Here is a 23,920-nt window from a genome sequence, read left to right as displayed (position 1 = left end):
GAATTGTGATATTAGGAAATACAATCGACTGCCCGAGATCAAATATTTCTTGAAGCAGTTCCTTTGGCTTGTAGTCAGATTTAAAGTTGGTAGAATGTATGTGTTTCAGGAAGACGATCTCAGAGATCTTTGAATTTCATTGTTGAAACTGTTTAGCCGCTGAATATGGAACCTCATCACTTAGTTTTCTGAACTCCTAAAGGAATTAAAAAAAAAAAGTACAAATTGGTTGCAGTGACTCTAATTGATATGTAAAACCAGATTTGACCAATACCCTGTGCTTCTGATTTGGACTCAAAGGATTGTGTCCCATTGACCATGAATCTTTTGAATATCTTTAAGAAGTCATTCAATGTTATCCCACTCAGCATGTAACTAAAGCACACAAAGCTACATTCTAAGACTAATTTCAAGCAGCCTTAGCCACATGGACGACATGAAAATTCATTCAAATTTGCAGGTATATTTCTGAATTTACTTAAGCTCAGTGCAAGCCTGTGCTATGAGTATAAGCGATTCAAGCTCACTTAAAGTCTCTCTGAGTCCAAATGCTGTGCAACTGGTTTAACTCCTTCAATTCCTGCTGACCATCTCATTGATGACATGCCGTGAAGGGAAACAGGTAGATGCTGCTTCAGAATTTGCCACTTTTGAGGACTGCTACTGAAGAGGTGGATTGTTCCAAAGTATTTGATTGCTTCCTTGCATGATTCAGCGTAAGCAACGCCTATGAGACTTAGTGTGTGGTGGCCACAACTGGAGAAAATACAGTTTGGATTTTGCTCAAGAAGGATTGCTTGTACTCCATTGTATTTTCCAGCCATACTGGATCCATTGTCATAAGATTGGCCAATGCAGACTTGAAAATTTAATTTGAAACCTTTCAGAATTTCTAATATACGAGCAGTGATTTCTTTTCCATTTTTTTCATGAAATTAACACAATGAATCATTCTTCAATTTGAACTTCCTGCAATTTTAACATATCGAACAACCAAGGTCATCTGTTCTTTATGAAAAAAGTTTGGAGTTGCATCAAGAGTTGAAAAGTATGCCACATGTCTTATCTCTTCAAGAATTGTTTGCACAAATGTCCCACAGCTCAATAAATGTGTTTTGTATTCTGGTAGACAGATAATGGACTTGCATGCATTTTCTGCTCTCTTGTGATTCACAAACATGCCTAACATGGCCTGATAAAAGTGGGTTATATTTGCTAAGAAGCTCAAGTATACCAAGAAAGTTTCCATTTGGTTCCAGTCAACGTATTGGTGACCCTACAAAGCCAATCCCTGTTCAGAAAGAAAAAGAATGACGTTCAATATGCGCTCAAGTTTTTTCCAGTTATCAGTTTCTGAGTTTATTTTACTTTGGAGTAAGTTTTCAATTGAACTGTCAGCTAGTACTGCTCTACTAGCTGATTTCCACGTAACAGTTATCTTTATGCAATACTGAAGTTTCATGTGCAGGTATTCAGTCTTTCAACTTCCTCCAACCTCTACTGATGCTCCAACTGGATGGATCAGACAGTACTGATGCATTTGAAATATTACTGTTAAAAATGAAACAGAGTACATAATACAGACCCTGCTTTTCCATGCTCCAGCAGAACCAGTCTTTTGTGTAGATCTCTCCATTTGGAAGAGTTTCTGTGAGAAGGCGAGTGGGAAAAGCATGATTTTCAACATCTTTTGGTATATTACTTGGAATCTCAAAACAATTAACTTTGATAAACTGCACTTGAGCAACATTGTTCTTAATCAAGAAGTCCAATATCAGGTTCTGATGGCACTCTGTTGTTTTCACCCTCTTACTTGCACCACGTTCAAATCTTCACTTCATTTTTATAAAGGGGTTCTTTTAAAACACAGTAAGATACAAATTAATTCACTAAAGGCTATTGATTATAAAGAATGTTAATTGCATATACTTCACAATGAATGTTATATAATAACTGTTTGGGGGTGTTATTTAGTACAGCCCCTACAGCCTTGAAATTTCATCTGCTAACATGTTCCCATTATTAAATTCCTCTAATAACTGGTGCGTTAATATGAACACAAATTATTGACAGATTAAAGTTTATTAAACAAGTAGAATTAAAAGTTTATGACCACAAAAAAGCCTTTAAAGATTAATCTAAAACTCGATGAAGAGGTAACTTACAGCTGAGCCTGACATGGTTATTGTATATGAAGACAAGAAAAAACAGGAACATGAAAGTCTCCTATGCAGAGATAAACATCTAATTTAAAAGTTATTCATCTTCAGAGCAAGGAAAAAATCACTTTACGGTAACAGAATTAATTGCAACTTTAAAAATCTCTAAACTATGCAAAGACTGTAAACAGCATTTCATAACACAGAATCACTAATCACAGAAGTGTCTCCAGTTATGAAATCTTGGATGTGACCAAAAAATTGGGGAAGGACTCATGTCCCACAATGATTTAAATCACTTTTTTGCAGGTATATATAGCTTCTTTTGTTGCGTCTCTGATAATTGGAAGGTGTATAATAAATGGAAATGACATCGTAGAAAAATGTCAAAATTTGAGGCCTCTGCTTCCTGAGGCATGGGCCAAATGGACCTTCTATCCCCCGCTTAATCCCAATAGGGCCTGACCTTACCTACAGAATCAGGGTTAAAAACAAAAGATATCCAAATATATGAACAGAGGATATTTTTCTTCACCCAGCGCACAGTCAACCTCTGGAACTCCTTGCCAGAGGATGTGGTGAAGACTAGGACTTTAACAGAGTTCAAAAAGAGCTAGATAGATTCATGGAGGTTAGGTCCATCAATGGCTATTAGCCAGGATGGGTAGGAATGGTATCCTTAGCCTCTGTTTGTCTGGAAATGGCTGACAAGAGAGGGATCAGGTGAGGATTATCTGTTGTGTTCTCTCTCTCTGGGGCATCTGGTATTGGCCACTGTCAGCAGACAGGATACTGGGCTAGATAGACCTTTGGTCTGACACAGTATGGCCATTCTTATGAATGGTTGATAACTTTCTAATAGAACTGTTATAACACTGTAGCACTCCATACTTCAAAGTAGCACCTGAGATCCCAATATTCACCACTACCATATGATTATGTTTTGTACAATGTATGTCATAAGGTATAATTTAAAAGTCTTGACCTGCTGCACATTAATATCCTGTTGAATTGACTATACTATCATTGTATCTGAACTATTGCTGTGTGTCACAGGTTTTCAAACTCTGGGTTGTGGTTTGTAAGGGCAAGAAGCCACTAGCTGCTTTGTTTACCAGTGCCTCCACAGGTACTTGGATACAACTTCTTGTAATTCCTATTGGCTGGGAACAGCAAACCACAGTCAGCAGGAGCTGCAATTACTTATACCCACGGAGACACAAGTCAACTAAGCATCTCACAGCCAGCTAGCGGTCTGCCCCTTACAAACCCCGACCCAGAGTTTGAAAACCTGTTATATGTGTTATGTTAGTCTTTAAAGTGCGACATAGTTTTTCCTTTTGTTTTAGCAAGATCAGACTAACTCGGCTACCTCTCTATTACCCCTCTGAGACTTTTTAAAATATGCTGTGAGATTGGGAAATGCCAATAGTCAGCCTTTCAGTTGCAAGAAAGGAACAACTGTCACTGGTGTTGATAGCCCAAACAGGTGTTAATGGCCCATCCAGTAGAATCCTCTCCTCCAGAGGCTTCTTAGGAAATGGCACTTAGGCAATGGGGACAGTCTGAACTCCAAGTCAGGGCAAAGATTTTTCTGGCATCTACAAGAAAATATAAACAAGGGACAAAGTAACAGGGTCACTTGGCCTCTTCCCTCTCCCCCTGAAAATCGTCAAAGATTATCTGGAAGACAAAAGACTTTGAATTGTTCCCGACTGGAAGGGAGTACACAGTGAGAGAAATGGTATTGAGAACTGTAAGCTGCCGATAACATCTATTACAGTGACAGACTATTTGATTTAAATCTAGCTTGGTCTGCAGAATTTAAGCTGCCAATTTATTTTTATATCATAAGTAATCAATTCTGATCTCTATGCCTGCTACTTATACTCACTTAAAAATCTTTCTATAATTAATTTTATTTTATATTTAAATTAAAACGTTTTTTGGTTGAAGTGTTTGGAGAATACTAGCTCAGATTACAAAGGCTGGTGTATGTCTACTTTCCTTTAAAGAAGTGGCAAACTAACTAAAAAGCTTGCACTATCCAAGGGAGTCTTAAGGCATGTAAGATGGTGTATTTCTAGGGTACAAGGCTAGGGGCTAGAGTGATGGGTTGGGGCAGCTTCTTTCTGTATGATTTATGAGAGGCTCTGGGAGCATTCATGCAATTTAACTGGGTGTGGGGCTCCACAAGCTGATGGCTGAGAGATCACAATGGCTGGAAGAGTTTGCTGCTTACTGGAATAGTTGTGACTGAGGACCCAGGCTGGAGAGTTATGGAGGCACAGTGACAGTGGTTCCAAGGGGAATCCTGCAGATCCAGTCACAACACTCACCAACTGATGTGTAAATTGGGTAAGGAGGGATTTATTTAAATGGAGAGAGGGTAGGGATTTATTATCCCAAATTAGAAGTGATCCCTAGAGTACTGTGTAAAGTTACAAACTATAGGAGAATTAAAAGAATAATTAAGAGCTATTTCTCAAACTGTTAGCAATAAAAAAAATTAGCTTCCCAAGGTTAAAGGTATCTCAAAGAGCTCACTCATTTAATCAAATGTCAAGAACATGATTGTATTAAAAAGACACACAGATAAGACAAGCTACCTTAAGGATCAGATTAAAAAAAAAAATCAACCAATCAAAATCAGGCATCCAACTCTTCATCTAATTTGTGTGTTCAATAATGACTGCACATGCGACAGGGTAGTTATGTATGCATCTACTGTTCCTTTGTTTTGTCATTAGACAGTCTGCATATACAAATACTGCAGCTTGTGCATATGCTGGCTGAAATTGAGGTAAGTAGTTAGGCACTATTATACAGCTAGCTTTTCTGAAAGCCATAGCTCAAAAATAGGGCTAATTAACCAACTAATATGTTGTGAACATACATTTCCCTTACCTGCCCCATGTGTATAGTCCTCTTTAGAATCAAAATCATCTAAAACCTATTTGCTGACATTTATAAAACCACTCTTCATCATGCAAACAGGGCCATCCAAAAGCACAGTGCCTCCAACTGGCCTGGGGGCAGGGGAGCGGCAGGACCTCCGTGGGCTTGATCCACCCACTTGGCGAGCAGGATCCAGACCGCAGAGGCCCTTTTGCCCACTCTGGTCCAGAGTTTGGGATGGGGCTCATGTCTAGGGCAAAGGTTTCAGGAGCAGGTGAGAGAGCGAGCTCTGGTTGGGACGCAGACTGGGTTGGGGGTGAGGGCTTTGGGATACAGGCTACCCTGGGCAGAGAGGACTACCTGCAGCCCTTTCTTACCACAGCAGCTCAGCATTAGGTGAGAGGCACCTCTCCATAGGTGCAGAAGGTCCAGGCCATGGGAGGAGCACCACTCCACAGCTGGTCCAAGCTAGGCTGGGTGTGGGTTGGGAGAGAGGTGCCTGTCTCTGAGCTGTGTGAGGTCTGTTCTGCAGCAGGTCTGCTGTGGCCTTCATCCTGTGTGAGTTGTAATAGGTAACTGCATGGTTGTGCAGCTTGGAGGGAACTTAAATTGGGTCCTTCAATGTTGATAATTGAAAAGTACATTCTGATGCAGTGACACAAAATGATGGGGTCTAAATTTGCTGATACCACTCAAAGATCTTGGCGTCATTGTGGATAGTTCTCTGAAAACAGCCACTCAATGTGCAGCAGCAATCAAAAGAGAGAATAGAATGTTGGGAATCATTAAGAAAGGGATGAATAGTAAGAAATTATATTGTCTCTATATAAATCGATGGTACACCGACATCTTGAATAGTGCATGCAGATGTGGTCTCGCCATCTCAAAAAAGATATACAGGCAGTCCCCGGGTTACGTACAAGATAGGGACTGTAGGTTTGTTCTTAAGTTGAATCTGTATGTAAGTCGGAACTGGTGTCCAGATTCAGCCTGTTGAAACTGATCAGCGGCTGATTCCAGGAACCCAGGGGCAGAGCAACTCTGCCTCGGGCTTCCTGTAGTCCGCACTGGTCAGTTTCAGCAGCGGCTGACTTGGGGAAGCCTGGGGCAGAGCAGCTGGGGTGCTGCTGGGTTGCTCCAGTAGCGCCGCTCCTTGGCGCTACTGGACCAACCCAACAGCACCCCAGCTGCTCTGCCCCAGGCGTCCTCATTCAGCCGCTGCTGAAACTGACCAGCAGCGGCTGAATCAGGACGCCTGGGGCAGAGCAGCTGGGGTGCTGCCGGGTTGGTCCAGTAGTGCCCAGAGCGGCGTTGCGGGACCAACTGGCAGCACCCCAGCTGCTCTACCACAGGTGTCCGGAGAAAAGCCTGGTCTGCTGGGGGGAGGGGTGTACTAGCCCCCCCCCCCCCCCCCCCCAGCAGACCAGGGAGACGCTGCCTGGGTCCTCTGCGGCTTTGCTCCCCGTCTCCCTGGTCTGCTGGTTTCCAGCAGACCAGGGAGACGCGGAGCAAAGCCGCGGAGCACGCGAGCAGCGGGACAGCCCAGATGTGCCGCAGCTGTCCCGCTGCCGGCGTCCTCAGAGGCTTTGCTCCCCGTCTCCCTGGTCTGCTGGTCTCCAGCAGACCAGGGAGACGCGGAGCACTCCCCGTTCACAACTGCGGATCCGACATAAGTCAGATCCGCGTAACTCGGGGACTGCCTGTACTGGAATTGGAAAAAGTTCAGAAAAGGGCAGCCAAAATAATTAGGATTGTGGAACACCTTCCATATGAGGAGAGATTACTAAGACTGGGACATTTCCACTTGGAAAAGAGATGAATGGGGAGGGAGAGGGAGGATGTGAGATATTGATAAAACCATGACTGATGTGTGGAAAGTAAATACCGTTCCTTTATTTACTCCTCCTTATAAACACGAGAATTGGAGTCACCAAATGGCATTAATAGGTAGCAGGTTCTATACAAACAGAACGAAGTAGTTATTCACACAACACACAACCAGTGGAACTCCTTGCCAGAGGATGTTGTGAAGGCCTTGACTAACAGGGTTCAAAAAAGAACTAGATCAATTCACAGAGTATAGATCCATCAATGGCTATTAATCAGGCATGGTGTCAGTGTGGACTCACTTAAATCACCAAACAAATTTATTGTTTTAAATCAAGTAATAAAATAGCTAAGAGTGTTCTTCGAGTGCAGTTAATTTTGGAGTAAGCCCCAGTGAACTCACATGCACTTCTGTTTTTTGAGAAAGCAGGTATAGAAAGGGGTTCTCTTGTATAGCTTAGTTATGGTAAAGTAACAAGGGAATAGACTTATAGTATCGCCATTCTGGTCTGTTGCCATGACATTCCAAAACAAGGGGTACATATTATGTAATATAAAATAAGAAAATACACTCAGAGGCCAACTGGCAACTCTGTATTTCTCTTACTGCGGCTTTCCGTACTGTATACCTGAGTAGTAACCTAGCTAACGAAACAAGCCATAACGATTAGCTAAGCTAAACTTTTTCTCTAGCAATATTCAACACAGTAAACAGCTTGGGAATTTACTTGGTCAAATCACACTTATCCTAAAAGGCATAGAGAGTGAGAGACACTTGAAGAATGATGCATTGCGAAGCAAATTTTTTAAGTAACCAACCAGTTGACCCACTTAGCCACATCTACATCTTCATCTACATTATTTTCTCCCAATGAGCAGTTTTCCTTATGATGTTTGATTGTTGTAAGTAGGCCCTGCATCTCCTCCTTGCACAACGGACACTTGACACATTTTCTTTTTATCCGGGGGGGGGGGAGGGGGGGGGGGGAATCTTCAAAATATTTCCAGATGGCTTCTTGATGCAAGAAAGACCCTCTGACAGTTTTTCTGTGGCAAAAGTGTATGCGAATATAGGAAGCTGTGCTTGCTGAATAATGTCTTCCCTTTTTCTTACCAGTTTGCTCCACTGTTCCCTTCTCTGCTGCCTCAGTATTTTTCTATATACTGTACTGTGTCTATTTTTGGGGTATATCTACACTGCATGCTTATTTCAAAATAAGCAATTCTGGAGGAAATAGTCCGAAATAGCTTACTTCAAAATAGCATGTCTACACTACAGGGAAACCTCAAAATTAGTCAGAGGCAGGCTTCCCTAATGTGGACATGCTACCTCGATATGGAGCCCCAGGAGGCCCTGGGAAGAAGCTATTTTGAAATAGCAGCAGGGAAGCATTCACACTACTGCTATTCCAAAATAGCTATTTCGGAATGGGTGTTATTCCTCATGGAATGAGGTTTACAGAAGTCGGAATAAGCTGTCCATTATTTTGAATTTATTTCAACATAATGGAATTGTTCTGTAGGCACTCATTGTTATTTTGGAATAATGGCCACTATTGCAAAATAGTGCTGCTGTATAGACGTACCCTTTAAGACAATGTCTTAACTAACTCCTCTGCCATGCTTGCTCAAAGTACACCACAGAAGCACAGAACAAAAAACATCCTAACCAGCCGGAGTCTTTCTTTACTCTCGCTCTTTTTTAAATCTGCTGAGAAACAGAAATTGGAAGACCAGAACTTACAAGAAGCAAGACCTGGTAGTGAGGCTGGACAAACTAAAGCTATTAATTCATTTTTATGAGACTAAGTATATGTGTAGCATGTTTGTGATGAGATTTGACTGCAAATCATTTTTAAAATGAGAAATTTAGTATTTCATTGATTTAAAAAAATCATAATCTGATTTAAATAAAATCCAATTATTATTTTTTTAAATAATCAATTTTAACCCCCCTTCCCCCCCGGGTGGTGTCCCTAGCCTCTGTATGGCAGAAGCTATAAATGGATGACAGGGGATGCATCACTTGATGATTAACTGTTCTGTTTATTCCCTCTGGGGCACCTGGAATTGGTCATTGTCCGTAGACAGGATTCTGGGCTAGATGGATATTTGGTCTGAGTCAGTATGGCCATTCTTATGTTTTGAGTCAATCTAGAGAACTAGCTACCCTCTCCCCTAAAATAATGGTCTCATCCACAGTGTGCAGAAGCCTGCACTACTTCTGCCTAACCATATCCATTCTGGGATACATGGAACATCATTACAGACTCCAGGATTAATCTAAAATTGCTCATTTTTGCTAGTACTTGATTCACACACCAAATTAAGAAAGAGACAGAGTCCCTTATAAACTACTTCCTCCTCAAGCAATGGCAAATAAAATAAATCTTGCCTACTCTGTAATGTCAGAGAAGGTTCAGTCCCACATCACTTCTCTCTTTGCAATGATGTACTCAGGAAGCCAATAGTAATTTTCATTAAAATGCAATCATGTTTCACTTTGAAAGGTAAGACGTTGAACTACAACTGCAGACAATACGTCATGCACTGCTCTTTAAACTCTTTTAGCACAAAAAAAGTTAGGAAAAAACTAGACAAAAACCTAGACAGTCCTAACTGCTTTTAGCTTACATGTCTCTGGCCCCAATCTACATTTAACCATACTAGGGAACACAATTAAAACACATTTATAGTTAACATTGTAGTCGAGCCCAAATAGTTAAAATAGTGTTTTAACCCAGGCTAGTGTTTTAACCCAGGCTAGAATTTTTTTTAAAGACCCTGTTTGGCCCTGTCTGCACTGCACACTTCAAACTTCATTAAAAACCAGTTAGAACAGCTTTTAAATAAAGCTTTTTAACATGGTTAAAAGGCCAACACAGATAACATTTTGCTTCCCCCAGCACTTAACCTGAAAACTAACTTAGCAAACTGAAAAGGTGGGGAAAGGAGAGGAAGCAAAGAGATCATTCAACTATAAGAAAGCAGTGCAGTAGGAGATCATAGTATGGATACCATCAAAAACAGACTGCAATGTCAGCTGTAAATTTTTTTGTTTGCTTTTTAAACTCCTTAACACCATTTGGGAGAGAGAAAGCTAAAGGAGTGTGAGTTTTTTCCCCCCTAAATTCTACAATATTTTTTACTGTGCTTCACACTATCAGAATCTGAAACTAAAAGACAAATCAATTTATGAAAAAATGCAGTCATTTATCAAGCATCAAGGCAAGTTATGGTGATTTGATGATACCCCAGACAGACATTTATAATTTTCTTTTTCTGTTTGCAAGTGGCCTTAAAAAACGGACCACAAAGAAAGGGGCAGCACTAGCAAAAAAGAAGAGTCTGAAGTAAACTATTTTTACAAAGTCTCCGGGAGGTGAACCATGTAGGTAGATATAAAGTATAACAGAGGTCATTAGATGACATAATTCAGGACAGACCCAATTTACGTAATAATATATCTGTGACAAGGCTACTGCCCAGGATGACTAGATTTCAGCAAAGACTTAAAAGGAAATGCAGAGGCATGGGAAGAGATACTACATGATAAATGAAGTAAGTCATCTGTGAACATTGTCTGTACAAGATCTACGCTGTCAGAGGAAAAGCAGACATACCACAGACCAGGTTCTGAATCACATTTGGGTGTCTATTCACATGCAAAGATATTTACACTGGCAGAAAAAACTGTCTTAAAATTATTAAGAAACACCTCTGAGCAAGAATTAAGAGTTCAGATAGTCCAAGTCAATGACTAACGGGAGCAGAATAAAAAAAGTGTGCTGGATAGATTACTGCTACTTTTTCTCATCTTTTAATTATTCAAGGTGACTAAAAGCAGGTGTTGATGAACAGGCTATACTAACTTCCTGCTTTCTTGTGCACGTAGTTTTACAAATATTTGAAGAGTATATACATATGATATGATATGGGTAAGAAGAGTTCAGTGTGCTTACAATGTTTCTGCATAATTATTTTTGCCTTTCCCTTCCCTACTCACCCAGCCCTAATATCTTCATCTTATCTAGAAGAGAAGAAACGGTACACAATTATATCTGTTTATTTTTTTCCAACAATGGCATAAAAATACATGTCTAAATTTCATCTATATTTGGGGGAAAAAGTAAAATTAACGTATTTCAAAAAGGTTGTTGCTATGTAGAGATAAGTTATGGTATTCTTAATGTGCAGTGTCTTCAGCAAAAATTACCAAGCTTTGCACTGGGGCTAGTAAGTTTTGGGTAAAGTCTGCAGGCTCTAAATGTAGACAGGATGAAAATGAGGCACTATGCACAGCTCTCCAAAGACAAGGCCCTCATAGGAATATTAAAACATAACAGTAGGTCTCATTTAAAAAAATGCAAGTAGTCTGACATTTGCAACTTTTGTTGCACTTATGTTTCTTTCCTGGCTTCACTGGGTTTTCCCGTTTTCTTTCCAATAAGGGATTAATATTCGTATTTTCTTGTATTATTTGTTGTTTCTTCCTTTTCCTCTATTCAACCATTTGACATCCCATTCTCTCTTCACCTACTTTGCTATCTAACACATTTTCCCCCTCTGTCCCAAAAATCTCTCCTATTACTCTTTAAAAAAAATTACACATTAATCTTTCTCTGCTCATCACACGCTCATGTTTTGGAGACATTACCTGACACCTCACAACAAAGAGGAATTAAATTTATATTACTGCCTAAGAGAAGGTAAAAACAGAGTGGGGAGGGGGCACTGCAGTGCAGAGAAAAACTTAATTGTAAAACATGACATCAAACAAGCAAGCATTTTGTTGTGGTTGAAGCATAATGCAGGCTCTAAGTAGCACTAGAAAAACTATCCCTTGTAATTCTCAACCTGCGCAGCTCCTTAAAAGGTAGGAATGGCATAGTCAGGGGCTGGTAACATATAGCCCGCAAGATGATTTTCAGTGGCACGCGCAAATGCAATGAACACAACAGCGAGTTCGTGCTAGTGATCCAGCATTGCGCCCCCAGCAAGATTGGAGCCAGTGCCAGCTTTCTCTGTGTGTGTGGGGGGGGGGGGGGGGGGAGGAGGAGGAAGTGGAGGGGGAGATACGTTGAAGCCCTGAGGCTCCACACTGGATCCTGCTTGCAGGGAAGTGCTACTCCTCCCCTCCCCTCCCCATAGCAACATGCTTGCTGCCTTATCCACCCTGCCTTCCGCTGTGCTCCAGAGAGGCGGGACATAGGAGCTGTGTGGCTTCCCCCTGCCTGGTAACCCAGGGCAGCTGGTGGAAAGAGCCCCTCTCAGGAGAGTGGCATGGCCCAGGGCAGGAGAGTATGCTGGGGCACGCCACTTCTGAAAGGAGCCCCCTTTTCATCAAAGCTTCCAACAGTGGAGTTGCAGCAGTGTGAAATGTAAGGCTCTCATTTTGCCAGAGAAAAACCTTTAAAGGTCAGCAAACTGTTGACACACTCAATACCGACATGCACAAAATTCAAATTCTCCACCCAGCTAAGTTCAGTCTCTTTGATGCTCACCGTAAGTAGTTTCAAGGCTCAATCTACACACGAAAAGTTACCTGTCACCGATCATGGGTGTCTTTCATAAGTTCACATCAACTTTGGCATCGATCACAATGAACAGACCTTGGCACTGTTTAAGAAATTCACATTTATAACCATGCTGAATACATTCCGTCCTACATTTGCAGTCTGCCAAGTACCAAACCAATGACATCAATCATCAAGAAGAAATATTTCTACAACCAAGCCTATGTCTCTCTTTCACCAAGAGCATCATTGGTCTCACATGTTGCTATGAAGTGCTAGTACAGGAGACCCCAGCGATTACAGAATTGCTATTTGTGGTTCCACATATTTGCGGGGTCCTGGCCTAGGGGTGGGGAAGCAGTAATGAGTTCCCTGTGGCTCTCTTCCCCCTCCCCCCCATTCCCTATCCCAAGCAGTGAGTTCAGGAGCCACAGGGAGTTTACTGTGAGGACTGGGAGCTGTGGCTCCCAGTATTCACAGATTTTGCCATTTGCAGTGGATATGTTCCTGCATCCACCACAAATGGTGAGGATTTCCTGTACACAATTTTTGTAACAAACCTGCACATTTCACTCCTTATTAATTTTTTATTTCGTAGTAATGATATGGTAAGTAGAAGACTTACTCGACATTGCCTGGGTCCTTCAGGGAAGGCACTGGCAGTGTGAAGGCTGCAACAGTTAGGGCAAGGCCTTTGGGATGTGGGGGGGGGGGGGGCAGCTGAGCAGGAGAGTGGGGGCATGGGTGTGGTACAAGAGTGAAGGTTGGAGGTCACATCCGGTGGGCCTTCTGTCTCCTATCCCCTTTCTGCCCACCAGGGTGTGGGTGGGTTTGTCTCTCCCTCTCCTCCTCCTCCACTCTTTTGGTGGTGCTGCTGCTTTGAGTGGCCACTCAGCAGTATAGCTCTCCTTTGTGCTCACTGCCCCCAGTGGCCACTCTCAGTATCACATTTCTCTCCTCTCTGGGCCTTTCTCTTTCCATGTTATGGGAAAATAGTCCAATTTCCTGCACTTTCAATTTTCCTGGAACAACCAAACCCTGATATTGCCTTACGTTAGGAAAAGAGGTAGCTACATGCCAAATTTGGTAATCCTAGCTCTTAACCTTCTTAAACAGATTCACAGACAGATGCATATTTTAAAAATACATAGACAAGTAAATAAAAAAATCCATGGTCTATTCAAAAGCCTCTCAGTGCTTGGCCTGTGGTCCGCCTATTGACTATCTCTACCTTAGACCAATCTCAAACTCATGTTCTTATATATTACCCATTATTCTGGAATCTGAACTCTTAATAGGGGGACAAATGTATTGTCACTCTTATGAGATAGGGAAATATTATTCAATTTCACATAATGAAGCAGAGTGAGATTAAGTGACTCATAGGAGGTCACATGAGGAGTCTGCAGCAGATCCAGGAAGTGAGCCCAAATCTGAGCCTCAGTCCAAAATCCAAAACAGGCTGACCTGGACTGCTCTCTGGCAGGGACTGAGGCAAGTTCAATTTTTTTTCCCCTTTTTGCATACAGAAGTTGATGACCCAGAACAGACATGCAAAAAACCCCAAAACAAAACAAAAGCCACAATAGTGACACACAAGAAAAATAATTTATGGGAAGTATTAAGCAGGTGAAAGTTCTTGTGCATTATGACATCAAATATAGTAATTTATCCATATGTTATGAACAAACACTTAACCAATCAAGTAGCCTTGTCAAGATAAAATCCACCTCATTTCTACATCATTCAGGCCCAAATATTACATATAGAAGGGCAGCTTTTTCCTTCTTTCACGTTAGAATTCTGGTATATAATTTGGAAAAAAAGACAAGCCATGGACGGCACAAGTAGCTCAAAATTATTACACTGTGGCTACCAAAAATAAAATTATGCAGAAATATAATAAACATTCTCAAAATAGGAAAAAATAATCAGCAAGACAAAGTTCATTATGACTGGTCAAAATGATTCAGCTCCCAAACAAAAATGTACACGTTTCACTGTTCGTCCTGGGATGTTACCTATATTTAAAACCAGCTATTACAGACCCTGAACAATGGCTCTGGCAATACTTTCCTTCAGAGGCACCAATCTAGCCATATCTGGGAGTACGGCCAATAAAACAGCTACTAAAACTTCAAAAAGATTCACAACACAAACAGCCAGCCACTGGCTAAAGTGTTTTAAGATAGGACTTATTGCATACCACCACACTGAATTACAGACTCTAAAAAAAAAAACCAACAACTTTCAAACAAAGAACAGAACCTGAAAAAGTTCCGTAAACTAAACTTGTTGAAGAGGTGGGAAAGGAACTTTCTATTCCTCAAAACCCTACCCTTAGAAAGTATCAATGAGACAAAAAGCATGAAAAGGGGAATGCCAGAGCAAGCAAAATAGAAAGCGGGAAGGGGGAAAACACCTATTCTTTAAAATAAACAATTAAAAATGCATCCCATCTAACTTAAGCACAGTTTTTAGCAGAGGTGAAAGTCAGATCTTTAGTCCAGCTTTTCCCATATTTACTTAGTTGTCACAACATTCAATGAACATCTTCACAGCACAGATTGTGGTGTGAAAGGACCCATAAGTCAAGGAAGGAAGACGTGGGATAATGTTTCTGTTGACAAACATTTTTAACAATTCGCCGTCAATAAGAGGAAACAGCCGCAAGCACAGGCTCGCCAAATACAGTTAACTGCATACAACAATGCCCCTCTTTGGGGTTGTGTGCTGATTCTTCACAATTTAGAAATATTTGGGCTCATGTTCACTGAAATAAAAGCTACATTTCTCCCCCCAGCATCAAACCTGTTACTCCAAATATTTTTTAAATTTACAGACAAAAAAGCCACGTGCATGATGTAGTTTCTTAAATTTCTTACTCATGTAACATTACCAATGGAAAGAAAAAAAAAAATCCCAAGTAGCCATGCACCAATCATTCCCATGAAACTCTGTACTCTCGGATGCCTTTAAATTCTTTCACCACAGCATTACATCGGACAGTTTTAAACACTGCAGATTCAAGACGCCTAATAGAAAATCCACATTTATATGACTATCAAATTTTAGAGGCAAATCACAGCTTTTGATTCATATTCCTTAAAAATGTTGCATAAGACCAATAGTTACTTCGCCAGTTGTCCGCCTCACAACATTGTTTAAAGTGCCCCCTCACAATGTACCTTCACTTTACAACATAATCTTTACAGTCTTCCCCACTACACACTTATTCGTGTATGAAATCAAACGAAAAAGTATGCCCCGCAGTAAAAAGTCTTCCCATTTTACTGTGCATCCCAACTCTGTCTTGCACCTTTTCCATAATTTCTAAAATGACAACCTGATTGTTACCTTAACACTTTACCCACCGCCTGCAGAACCATTTTGCAGCTTAATCCAGTTTTGGGATTCTGGGAGAGTACAGGTCTGTCTCCAGAGAGGTTACAATGATCCCCAACCATGATAGAGAGAAAATGAGGGACGAGAGAGAAAAACTGAGGGGAATGGCTAGTATAGCCTCACCTCTCAGTCTCTCTCCCTGTAAAAACTAGTCCAACCAGATTCACAGAGTATACACAGCTTACTTCACCCAATCCTCCCTCCCTCTTTTCCTCAGCCAATTAGCAAGCAGCACGAGAAAAGAGGGGAAAAAAGCTCAGCTGGAAAAGACAAACAGCTGCTTTTTTTCTTTTTAATACATATTCTGAGTTAGAGCCAAGTCCTGAGGAGCCAGGGCCAATAAGGGAGTATCTGAATTGGCCTTTTCAAACAGGCGCCAGCCATGCAGCAAGACAAGAGTAGCAGTGTGGGGGATAAGCAAGACTTTTTCAGCCAAACTCTTTGCAGTACTGTGTTGGGAGATATATTTCATTAACTAATCCCTGTAGAGGAAAGGAAGCAGCACTTTTACACCCAACTTTATATTTTATCACTTCTTCCCAGTGCAAAAGGCTAGACAAAGATGCATTGTGGTACACAGCAAAACCCATGTCTAACAATATCAGCTTATGAAGTCCTCCACCCCAGCCTGCAAGACACTGCACAATCATTTTTAATTAGTTCAACAAGCTGAAAAACCCAGGGAGGGGGAGAAAAATCTATATAAAGAAAAGAGAAATAGTTCCAAATACAACATAAGAAAACTTCGTCTACAAATAGTTAGTGTTAGGTATTTTTAAGTGGAGCAGGAAGAAGCTAAGGTGGATGTGAAGGAGTTGGAACAGCCCAAGAATATCCACAGCAAAGACACAATTACCTAATAACCAAAGTCCTGATAGTGAAATCCCTAAAGATAGGTGCTACCCCCAGAGTCAGGATAAAGTCTAAAACCAGGAGCATTAAGTCAAATCTGCCTCTTCACAGGCAGTCAATAGTAAACAAGACCAAGTAGGCATTATAGGATCATAGTTGTTCAAGACAGTAACCAAGCACACTATTGTTTGCAGCTTGTGCAAAGTCTAACGAAGTAACATGTTGAAAGCCCTGCAAGATGTGGGAATAATTATGCTTCATTATCACTAAGGTATTGTGGTATCATGCTGCTCTTTAGACCTAAGCATGACATAAGGGCACGGCCAATTTAAATGATAAAAGTGTCCAGGCCAGTCACACTAAATATACTTTAACATGATAAACTTAAAAAAAAAATCCCTTAAGAGGCAGAAAGAGTATGCAAAGGAAGGGAAAATGGGGGGGGGGGGGGGAGGTGATTTCACAACTATAACCTTTACAGCAATCTTTAGGATTTAGATATTGGCATAGAGAGTACACTCAGTTTAGAAAAGAGGAGACTGAGGGGGGGATATGATAGAGGTATATAAAATCATGAGTGGTGTGGAGAGGGCCAATAAAGAAAAGTTATTTATTAGTTCCCTAAATAGAAGAACTAGAGGATATCAAATGACATTAATGGGTAGCAGGTTTAAAACTAATAAAAGAAAGTTCTTCTTCACACAGCGTGTAGTCAACCTGTGGAACTCCTTGCCAGAGGAAGCTGTGAAGGCTAGGACTATAATAGTGTTTAAAGAGAAGCTAGATAATTTCATGGAGGTTAGGTCCATAAAAGGCTATTAGCCAGGGGATAAAATGGTGTCCTTGGCCTCTGTTTGTCAGAGGCTGGAGAGGGATGGCACGAGACAAATCGCTTGATCATTGTCTTCGGTCTACCTTCTCTGGGGCACCTGATGTTGGCCACTGTAGGCAGACAGGATACTGGGCTAGATGGACCTTTGGTCTGACCCAGTACAGCCGTTCTTATGTATTAAGTTTGCAGATGATACCAAGCTGGGAGGGGTTGCAACTGCTTTAGAGGACAGGGTCATAATTCAAAATGATCTGGACAAACTGGAGAAATGGTTTCACACATACAGAATGGGACGCGATTGTCCAGGCAGGAGTACTGCAGAAAGGGATCATGGGATGTGTCTAGACTACATGGCTCCATTGACGGAGCCATGTAAAGTAGTTTATCCGACAGTCAATTAAGCGGGGATTTACATTATCCCCGCTTCATTAAAATAAAAGTGGCCGCCGCGCTGTTCCGACAATCAGCTGATCCGGCACAGCAGTCTATACGCGGATCGGTCGACAAGTGAAGCCTTTGTCAACCGCTCCCTCATGCCTTGTGAAACATTGACTTCATTGACTATGTTGGATAAACTACTTTACATGGCTCCGTTGACAGAGCCATGTAGTCTAGACACAGCCTAGGGGTCATAGTGGACCACAAGCTAAATATGAGTCAACAGTGTGACGCTGTTGAAAAAAAACAAACCAGCCACCAAACATGATTCTGGGATGCATTAACAGGAGTGTTGTGACCAAGACACAAGAGGTCATTCTTTTGCTCTACTCTCCACTGATTAGGCCTCAACTGGAGTATTGTGTCCAGTTCTGGGCACCACATTTAAAGAAAGATGTGAAGAAACTGGAGAAGGTCCAGAGAAGAGCAACAAGAATGATTAAAGTCAAGAGAACATGAGCTATGAGGGAAGACTGAAAAAATTGGGCTTTAGTTTAGAAAAGAGAAGACTGAGAGGGGACATAATAGAGGTTTTCAAGTATCTAAAAGAGTGTTACAAGGAGGAGGGAGAAAAATTGTTCTCCTTGGTCTCTGAAGATAAGACTAGAAGCAATGGGCTTAAACTGCAGCAAGGGAGATTTAGGGTGGACACTAGGAAAACCTTCCTGTCAGGGTGGTTAAACACTGGAATAAATTGCTTAGGGAGGTTGTAGAATCTCTCTCTGGAGATATTTAAGAGCACGTTAGCTAGACATTATCAGGGATTGTCTAGATGGTACTTGGTTCTGCTGTGGGAGAAGGGGACTGGACTCTATGACCTCTCAAGGTCCCTTCCAGTTCTAGTGTTCTAGGATTCTAAGCCTAGTCTTCGCAGGTTGAGGACAAGTATGCCAATAGTTTAACTGGCATTATATTCTGGCAAGACAGAGAACGATTTAACAGGGATCCAAGGGAAAAAATACATTGTGAAAAAAATTAGCTTATTGAATTTAGAAAAAAAATCTTGCCAAGAGTTTTCATTTGTATACATGCACACACTTTGATAAGTCCTCTAAGATTTGCTATCTATCTGTGCCCTTAAAGGCAAATAACCAGTTATCTTACTTTTAACAATCGAGAGTGTGATTCAAAACTGTCCCACATAACAGTAACCTACTGGTGGACAATTTTTGATGGGGGAGGGGGCACTCCAAGAATTTGCTAAGTAGTCTAGGGCTGCACTTTTCCATGATATTAACTGGAGGAGGTGCTTGATGTAGAAGGGAGCTTGGGGTAGGAGATTGGGTGCAGTAGATAGCGTGAGGTCTGTGAGGGAATCAGGGCCAACACTTTGGCACCTGAGGCAGGGAGCTCAAATGACACCTCCATGCCCCCTTGCTTGGGCCAAAACTTTGAAAGGTCTCAATTCTGCCTTATTCCTGTTCTATTCCTCTCATGACACTCCATCTCTGTGCATCTAGAGAAGAGAGAATACATATGCACCAGCAACAGACAATTTTCTATACTCTGGGTCCTAGCAGCACCCCCCCCCCCCCCACACACACACACATTCTGGCACCTGAGGCAGCTGCCTCAGTTCATCTCATGGAAAGGCCAGCCCTGGAGGGAGTTTAGATGAAGGAGGTTGTGATCTAGGGTAGCGGCGGATATAGGGCAGGGTGAGTGGGGCGGCTGCTCCGGGCCCAGTGCTGCAATAGGTCCCGCGCAGGGCTGCCAAAGTTGGTACGTTCGTACAAAATTGGTACTATTTACCTTCTGTTGTACGTTTGGTACGACGCCCGATATTTTTGGTATGTTTTAGGAATTTTGTGTTATTATAAATTTTTGCTCAGAAGCCTCTAAGTTATAATTTTATGTTCCATGCTCATTTTTAAAACGTTAACATTTCTTACATCTGATACATGTTCATTAATATCTCTTCGGTTTATTATGCAAATGAAGACTAGGGAGAGGAGACTGTGTATTGTGTAATGTGATGCAGTCATGTGATGTATTCCTCCCCGCTTCACGTGGCCGCGTCACTGGCTCTGCCGCCCTGGCGTCAGTTTGAGTTGCAGTGACACAGCGCTGTGTTCCGGTTACTTGGCGTTGTTTGCTTACTTTTACAAGTCCTCTGTGAACATTTTGTGTTTTCACGTTTTTTGTGAACCTATTATGAGTGAAGAGAAAAATATGGATATTTGTTCAGATAGTGATGAAAATGATAAGGATAACACTCCTAAGAAAAAGAAAGAAAAGTGTACACCTTATGAGAGAAAATTGCCGTCGAAACTGTTGACACATGAAAAATTTTCTGGCTGGCTAGTAGTTAGTAAATACAGCTCAGGTAAAGATTTCTGCAAATTATGCAATTGCGAAACTGCTGGTAGTTTAAGTCAAATTGAAAGAAATGAAAACAGAAAAGCATCAAAAAAACCTAAAATCTACAAAACAAACTTCAAAAGTAACTGACTTTATGAAACCTGGTCCATCCTCTATTCACTCAGCACACATAGCAGCTGCTGAGCTTAAACTGTGTGGATTTATTGCAGAACACAATTTACCTATAGCCCTTTTGGATCATTTGCCTGGCCTCGTTGCAAATGTTTGTCCAGATTCAAAAATAGCAAAGGATATCAAGTGTGCTAGAACCAAAGGAACATACATTTTTTTCTAATGTGATCGGTGAATATGACTTCAGTAACCTAGTATCTAAGTTGAAGGTGACAAAATTTTCTCTTATTGATGAGACAACAGACATTTCTACTATCAAACAACTTGTTCTAGTAGCTAGACATTATGATACTGAAGTTCAGAAAACAGTGGACAAATGACTAACACTTTTAGAAATTAAAGACACAACTGCTCTTGGAATTTATAATTGCGTAGAGGCTTTTTTTAACAGTAAAGAAATCCTCTTTGACAACCTAATAGGATTTGCCAGCGATAATGCTAGTGTTATGATGGGAAGCAAAGGAGGAGTCCAGCATCTCTTAAAACAGAAAAATCCTCATATCTTCATACAACCTTGTGTTTGCCATTCGTTGCACTCATGTGCTTCTAAAGCCTGAACTGCACTGCCACATTATTTAAAAGAGTTAGCCAGAAATATTTTTTCATATTTGAGCAATAGTCCTAAGCGCCTAAATGAATATAAAGAATTTCAAACATTTACAAATACCAATCCTCAAAAAATTCTCCATATTAGCTGCACAAGATGGCTTTCCCTTGAGCAAGTGGTGAAAAGAATTTTGGAACAATGGCCTGCAATTGTATTGTTCTTTACATCTGCTGCATTAGAAGATGGCATTCCTATGGCTTCAAGAATTCTAGAGGGATTACAAAATCCCATTACAAAAATGTATTATGCTTTCTTAGCTTACATTTTGCCTGACATCAATAGGCTCAATTTGGAGTATCAAGCAGAAACATTTAGAATTGATAAGTTAAGGAATTCTATTAATACTAGTGTTAAAGGGATTCTCAGTAATTTCATCAAGCGAGAAATTTTGAAACCTAATGATGTAAGTAAAATCAATATTAATGATCCTTCAACACCTCAGAATAGATGACATTTATTGTGGTGCCACTGTAGAAAGCATTTACCTGGATAATTCAACAAAAATTTCCCAGAAAGAATTGCAAGAATTTCGAGTAAAAATTTTAAATTTCTATGTTTGCCTTACAAAGCAGATGTTTCAGCGCTTTTTATCTTGTGAATTGTTTGCAAAATTGGAGTTGCTTGAGGCGTTGGACCTAGCTAATGTTATTGAGGGAAGGCCTAAATCAATTATCCCACTAGTTATGAAATTTTCTAACCTAGTCGATGAAGAACATTATGAACAAATAAATAAAGAATGGAGGGAGCTGACAATGCAAGATCAACCTCCTAATGCTGAAAAAATGCCTGAAAAATTTTGGTTTAACATATCTCAAGAAAAATGCGGTGATGAATATCGCTTCTCTCTGTTGTCAAAATGTATGATCAATCTTCTTTCATTGCCTCACTCTACAGCAGCTGCTGAAAGAGTTTTCTCCTTACTCAACAACATTAAAGTTAAAAATTGCTCATCTCTAAAAATGTCCACCTTAAATGCATTAATTTAAGACATCTTTACTTCAAGTCATTAACTGCATGAATCCACCAAAAGAGCTTTGTGATAGAATGCAACAAAAAAGAGGTATAGTAATGAAGCAGTTGACGAAAAAGTTCTTTTAACAAAATATAAGGTAAGTTGAATGTATTTCCTCCATTTTGATGTTTTAGTAAGATGTAATGTAAGTTAAATGTATTTTTTCCTGTTTAAGATGTTTTATAAGATTTATACATTGATGTTTAAAATTTGGTAGGTTTGTGTGTGTTTTGGTACCTTTTCATGAAAAGTTTGGTACTATTACAAAATAAATTTTGGCAGCCCTGGTCCTGTGCCGAGCCCAAACGGCCACTTGCTCCCATGCGGCAGCCCTGCTGAGCGGCGCAGAACTTAGCCGAGCGTCACGGCGGGAGGCAAAGAGGGGTGGAGCGGAGATGTACATGGCCAGGAGACACGAAGCGACGGGCGTAACAGAGGCTCCAGTTCCCGCCCCCGGCCATGTACATCACTGCTCCTCCCCCCTTCACCCTCCGCCGTGGCGCTCTGCTGATTTCTGTGCCGCTCAGCTGGGGCTCCGTTTGGGCTCTGCGAGTAAGAGGCAGGAGGAGACGGAGAAGAGAAAGAGAGAGAGGCAGGCAGGAGGGGAAGAAGACAAATACAAATGAAAATTTTTAATTATTAATGCAGAATTTTGTTTAAGAATGACTGACAATGCAATTAAAATAAAAATTAAGTTTCTATCCAATTTACCCAATTCACATTTAATATGGAAACAGTCTTCAATTTGCGCATTTGACGCCTTTTTTCTATTTTTTCCTCCAAACGGGGCCCCTTGAAATTGTGCTGCCCTGGGCCCCGCAAAAATCTCATCCACCCCAATCTAGGGCATGGGATTAGGGTGGAGGAGAGGTTATATGGTCTGGGAAGGAGCTGTGATGAGGGACAAAGGAGTTCTGATCAGGAGGCAGTTCGGAGGGTTTGGGTTGTGACCAGGGGCATGGGTATAGGAGGGGGTTCAGAGAGACTGACCCGAGGCAAGGAGTAGAGGTACATGAGGGGGTGGGATGCTAGGTGCAGGCTCAAATCAGAAAGTATTTAGCCTAGTGGTATTCAGGCAGGCTCCCTGCCTGCAGCTCACGGAGGCCAGCTGCTGAGGCCATGTGCATCTCTGCACTGCACACCCTGTGAGAGAGGAAGAGGAGTTTTGTATGCTCTAAGGACTGAGTTGGGGGTGGGGGCAGTATATGGAGGCCCCTCCCTTTGGGGTGTGTGACGCAGAGATGCACATGGACTCATCACTGGTCATTTTGAGTAATGTGTGGGGTTGCAGCAGGCAGGGAACCTGAACTGGTGGCGCAGAGTATCATGGCAGGCCGGATCTGAAGATTTGGTGGGCTGGATCCGATTTTGCCTGCCCCCGTACTAAGGTATCATCTTATGGTGAAATCACTAAAAAGGAAGAGGGTCAAAATGGCTTCAAATATTCAAGTGCACATAATCTAAAAAATTCTGAGTAAAGACTGTGACCCTGAAAAGCACAATCAACTTCTAAACAAGGCTAGAACATTGGGAGGTAATAGTCTAGTCAATTAACCGATTAGCAAAAGCTTATAGGTTAATGCTATAGACTACATGCATTTCCTACCTCCCCACACGAGTACAATTTTTAGCAGGCTGACCAGCAGCCTCTCTCAGTCCTGGCTTGTGCTGGGTCCGGGACCTATGTCTACTGTGACTCTGCATTTAAAGCATATTAAGAGCCAGCCAGGCCTGGCTCAGTTCCAGCTTGCACTGGGTCTGGGAGCTCAGAAGCCTCATTTTCCCCCCAGATGGGGTCAGCAGCCACCCTGTGTTGCTGCCTCCGTATCAGAGGCAGCAGTGTGGGGCGACATGTCGGCAGCTGGTTTTCAAACTGGGACC

The 23,920-nt window shown here is 41.5% G+C and overlaps 1 protein-coding gene across 5 annotated transcripts in view; it reads right to left on the bottom strand.

Annotated features, from left to right (window-relative positions):
- Positions 1-23,920, bottom strand: part of MOB2 (MOB kinase activator 2) — a 174,178-nt gene that overhangs the window by 29,200 nt on the left and 121,058 nt on the right. Inside the window, exon 1 of one of the 5 annotated variants that reach the window (XM_006134934.5) lies at positions 15,758-15,971. The exons of the other annotated variants lie outside the window; for them this stretch is intronic. Within the exon in view, the coding sequence (XP_006134996.1) occupies positions 15,758-15,867 (110 nt within the window). The 5' untranslated portion in view covers positions 15,868-15,971. Of the gene's footprint in view, positions 1-15,757; positions 15,972-23,920 lie in introns of those variants that run through there. 5 annotated transcript variants of the gene reach the window in all.

The sequence above is a fragment of the Pelodiscus sinensis genome, chromosome 5 (assembly GCF_052426305.1).
Source record: "Pelodiscus sinensis isolate ZL-2025 chromosome 5, ASM5242630v1, whole genome shotgun sequence".
NCBI lineage: Eukaryota > Metazoa > Chordata > Testudines > Trionychidae > Pelodiscus > Pelodiscus sinensis.
Note: the sequence above shows the minus strand (reverse complement) of the source record. Positions and strands in the feature narration are given on the sequence as shown.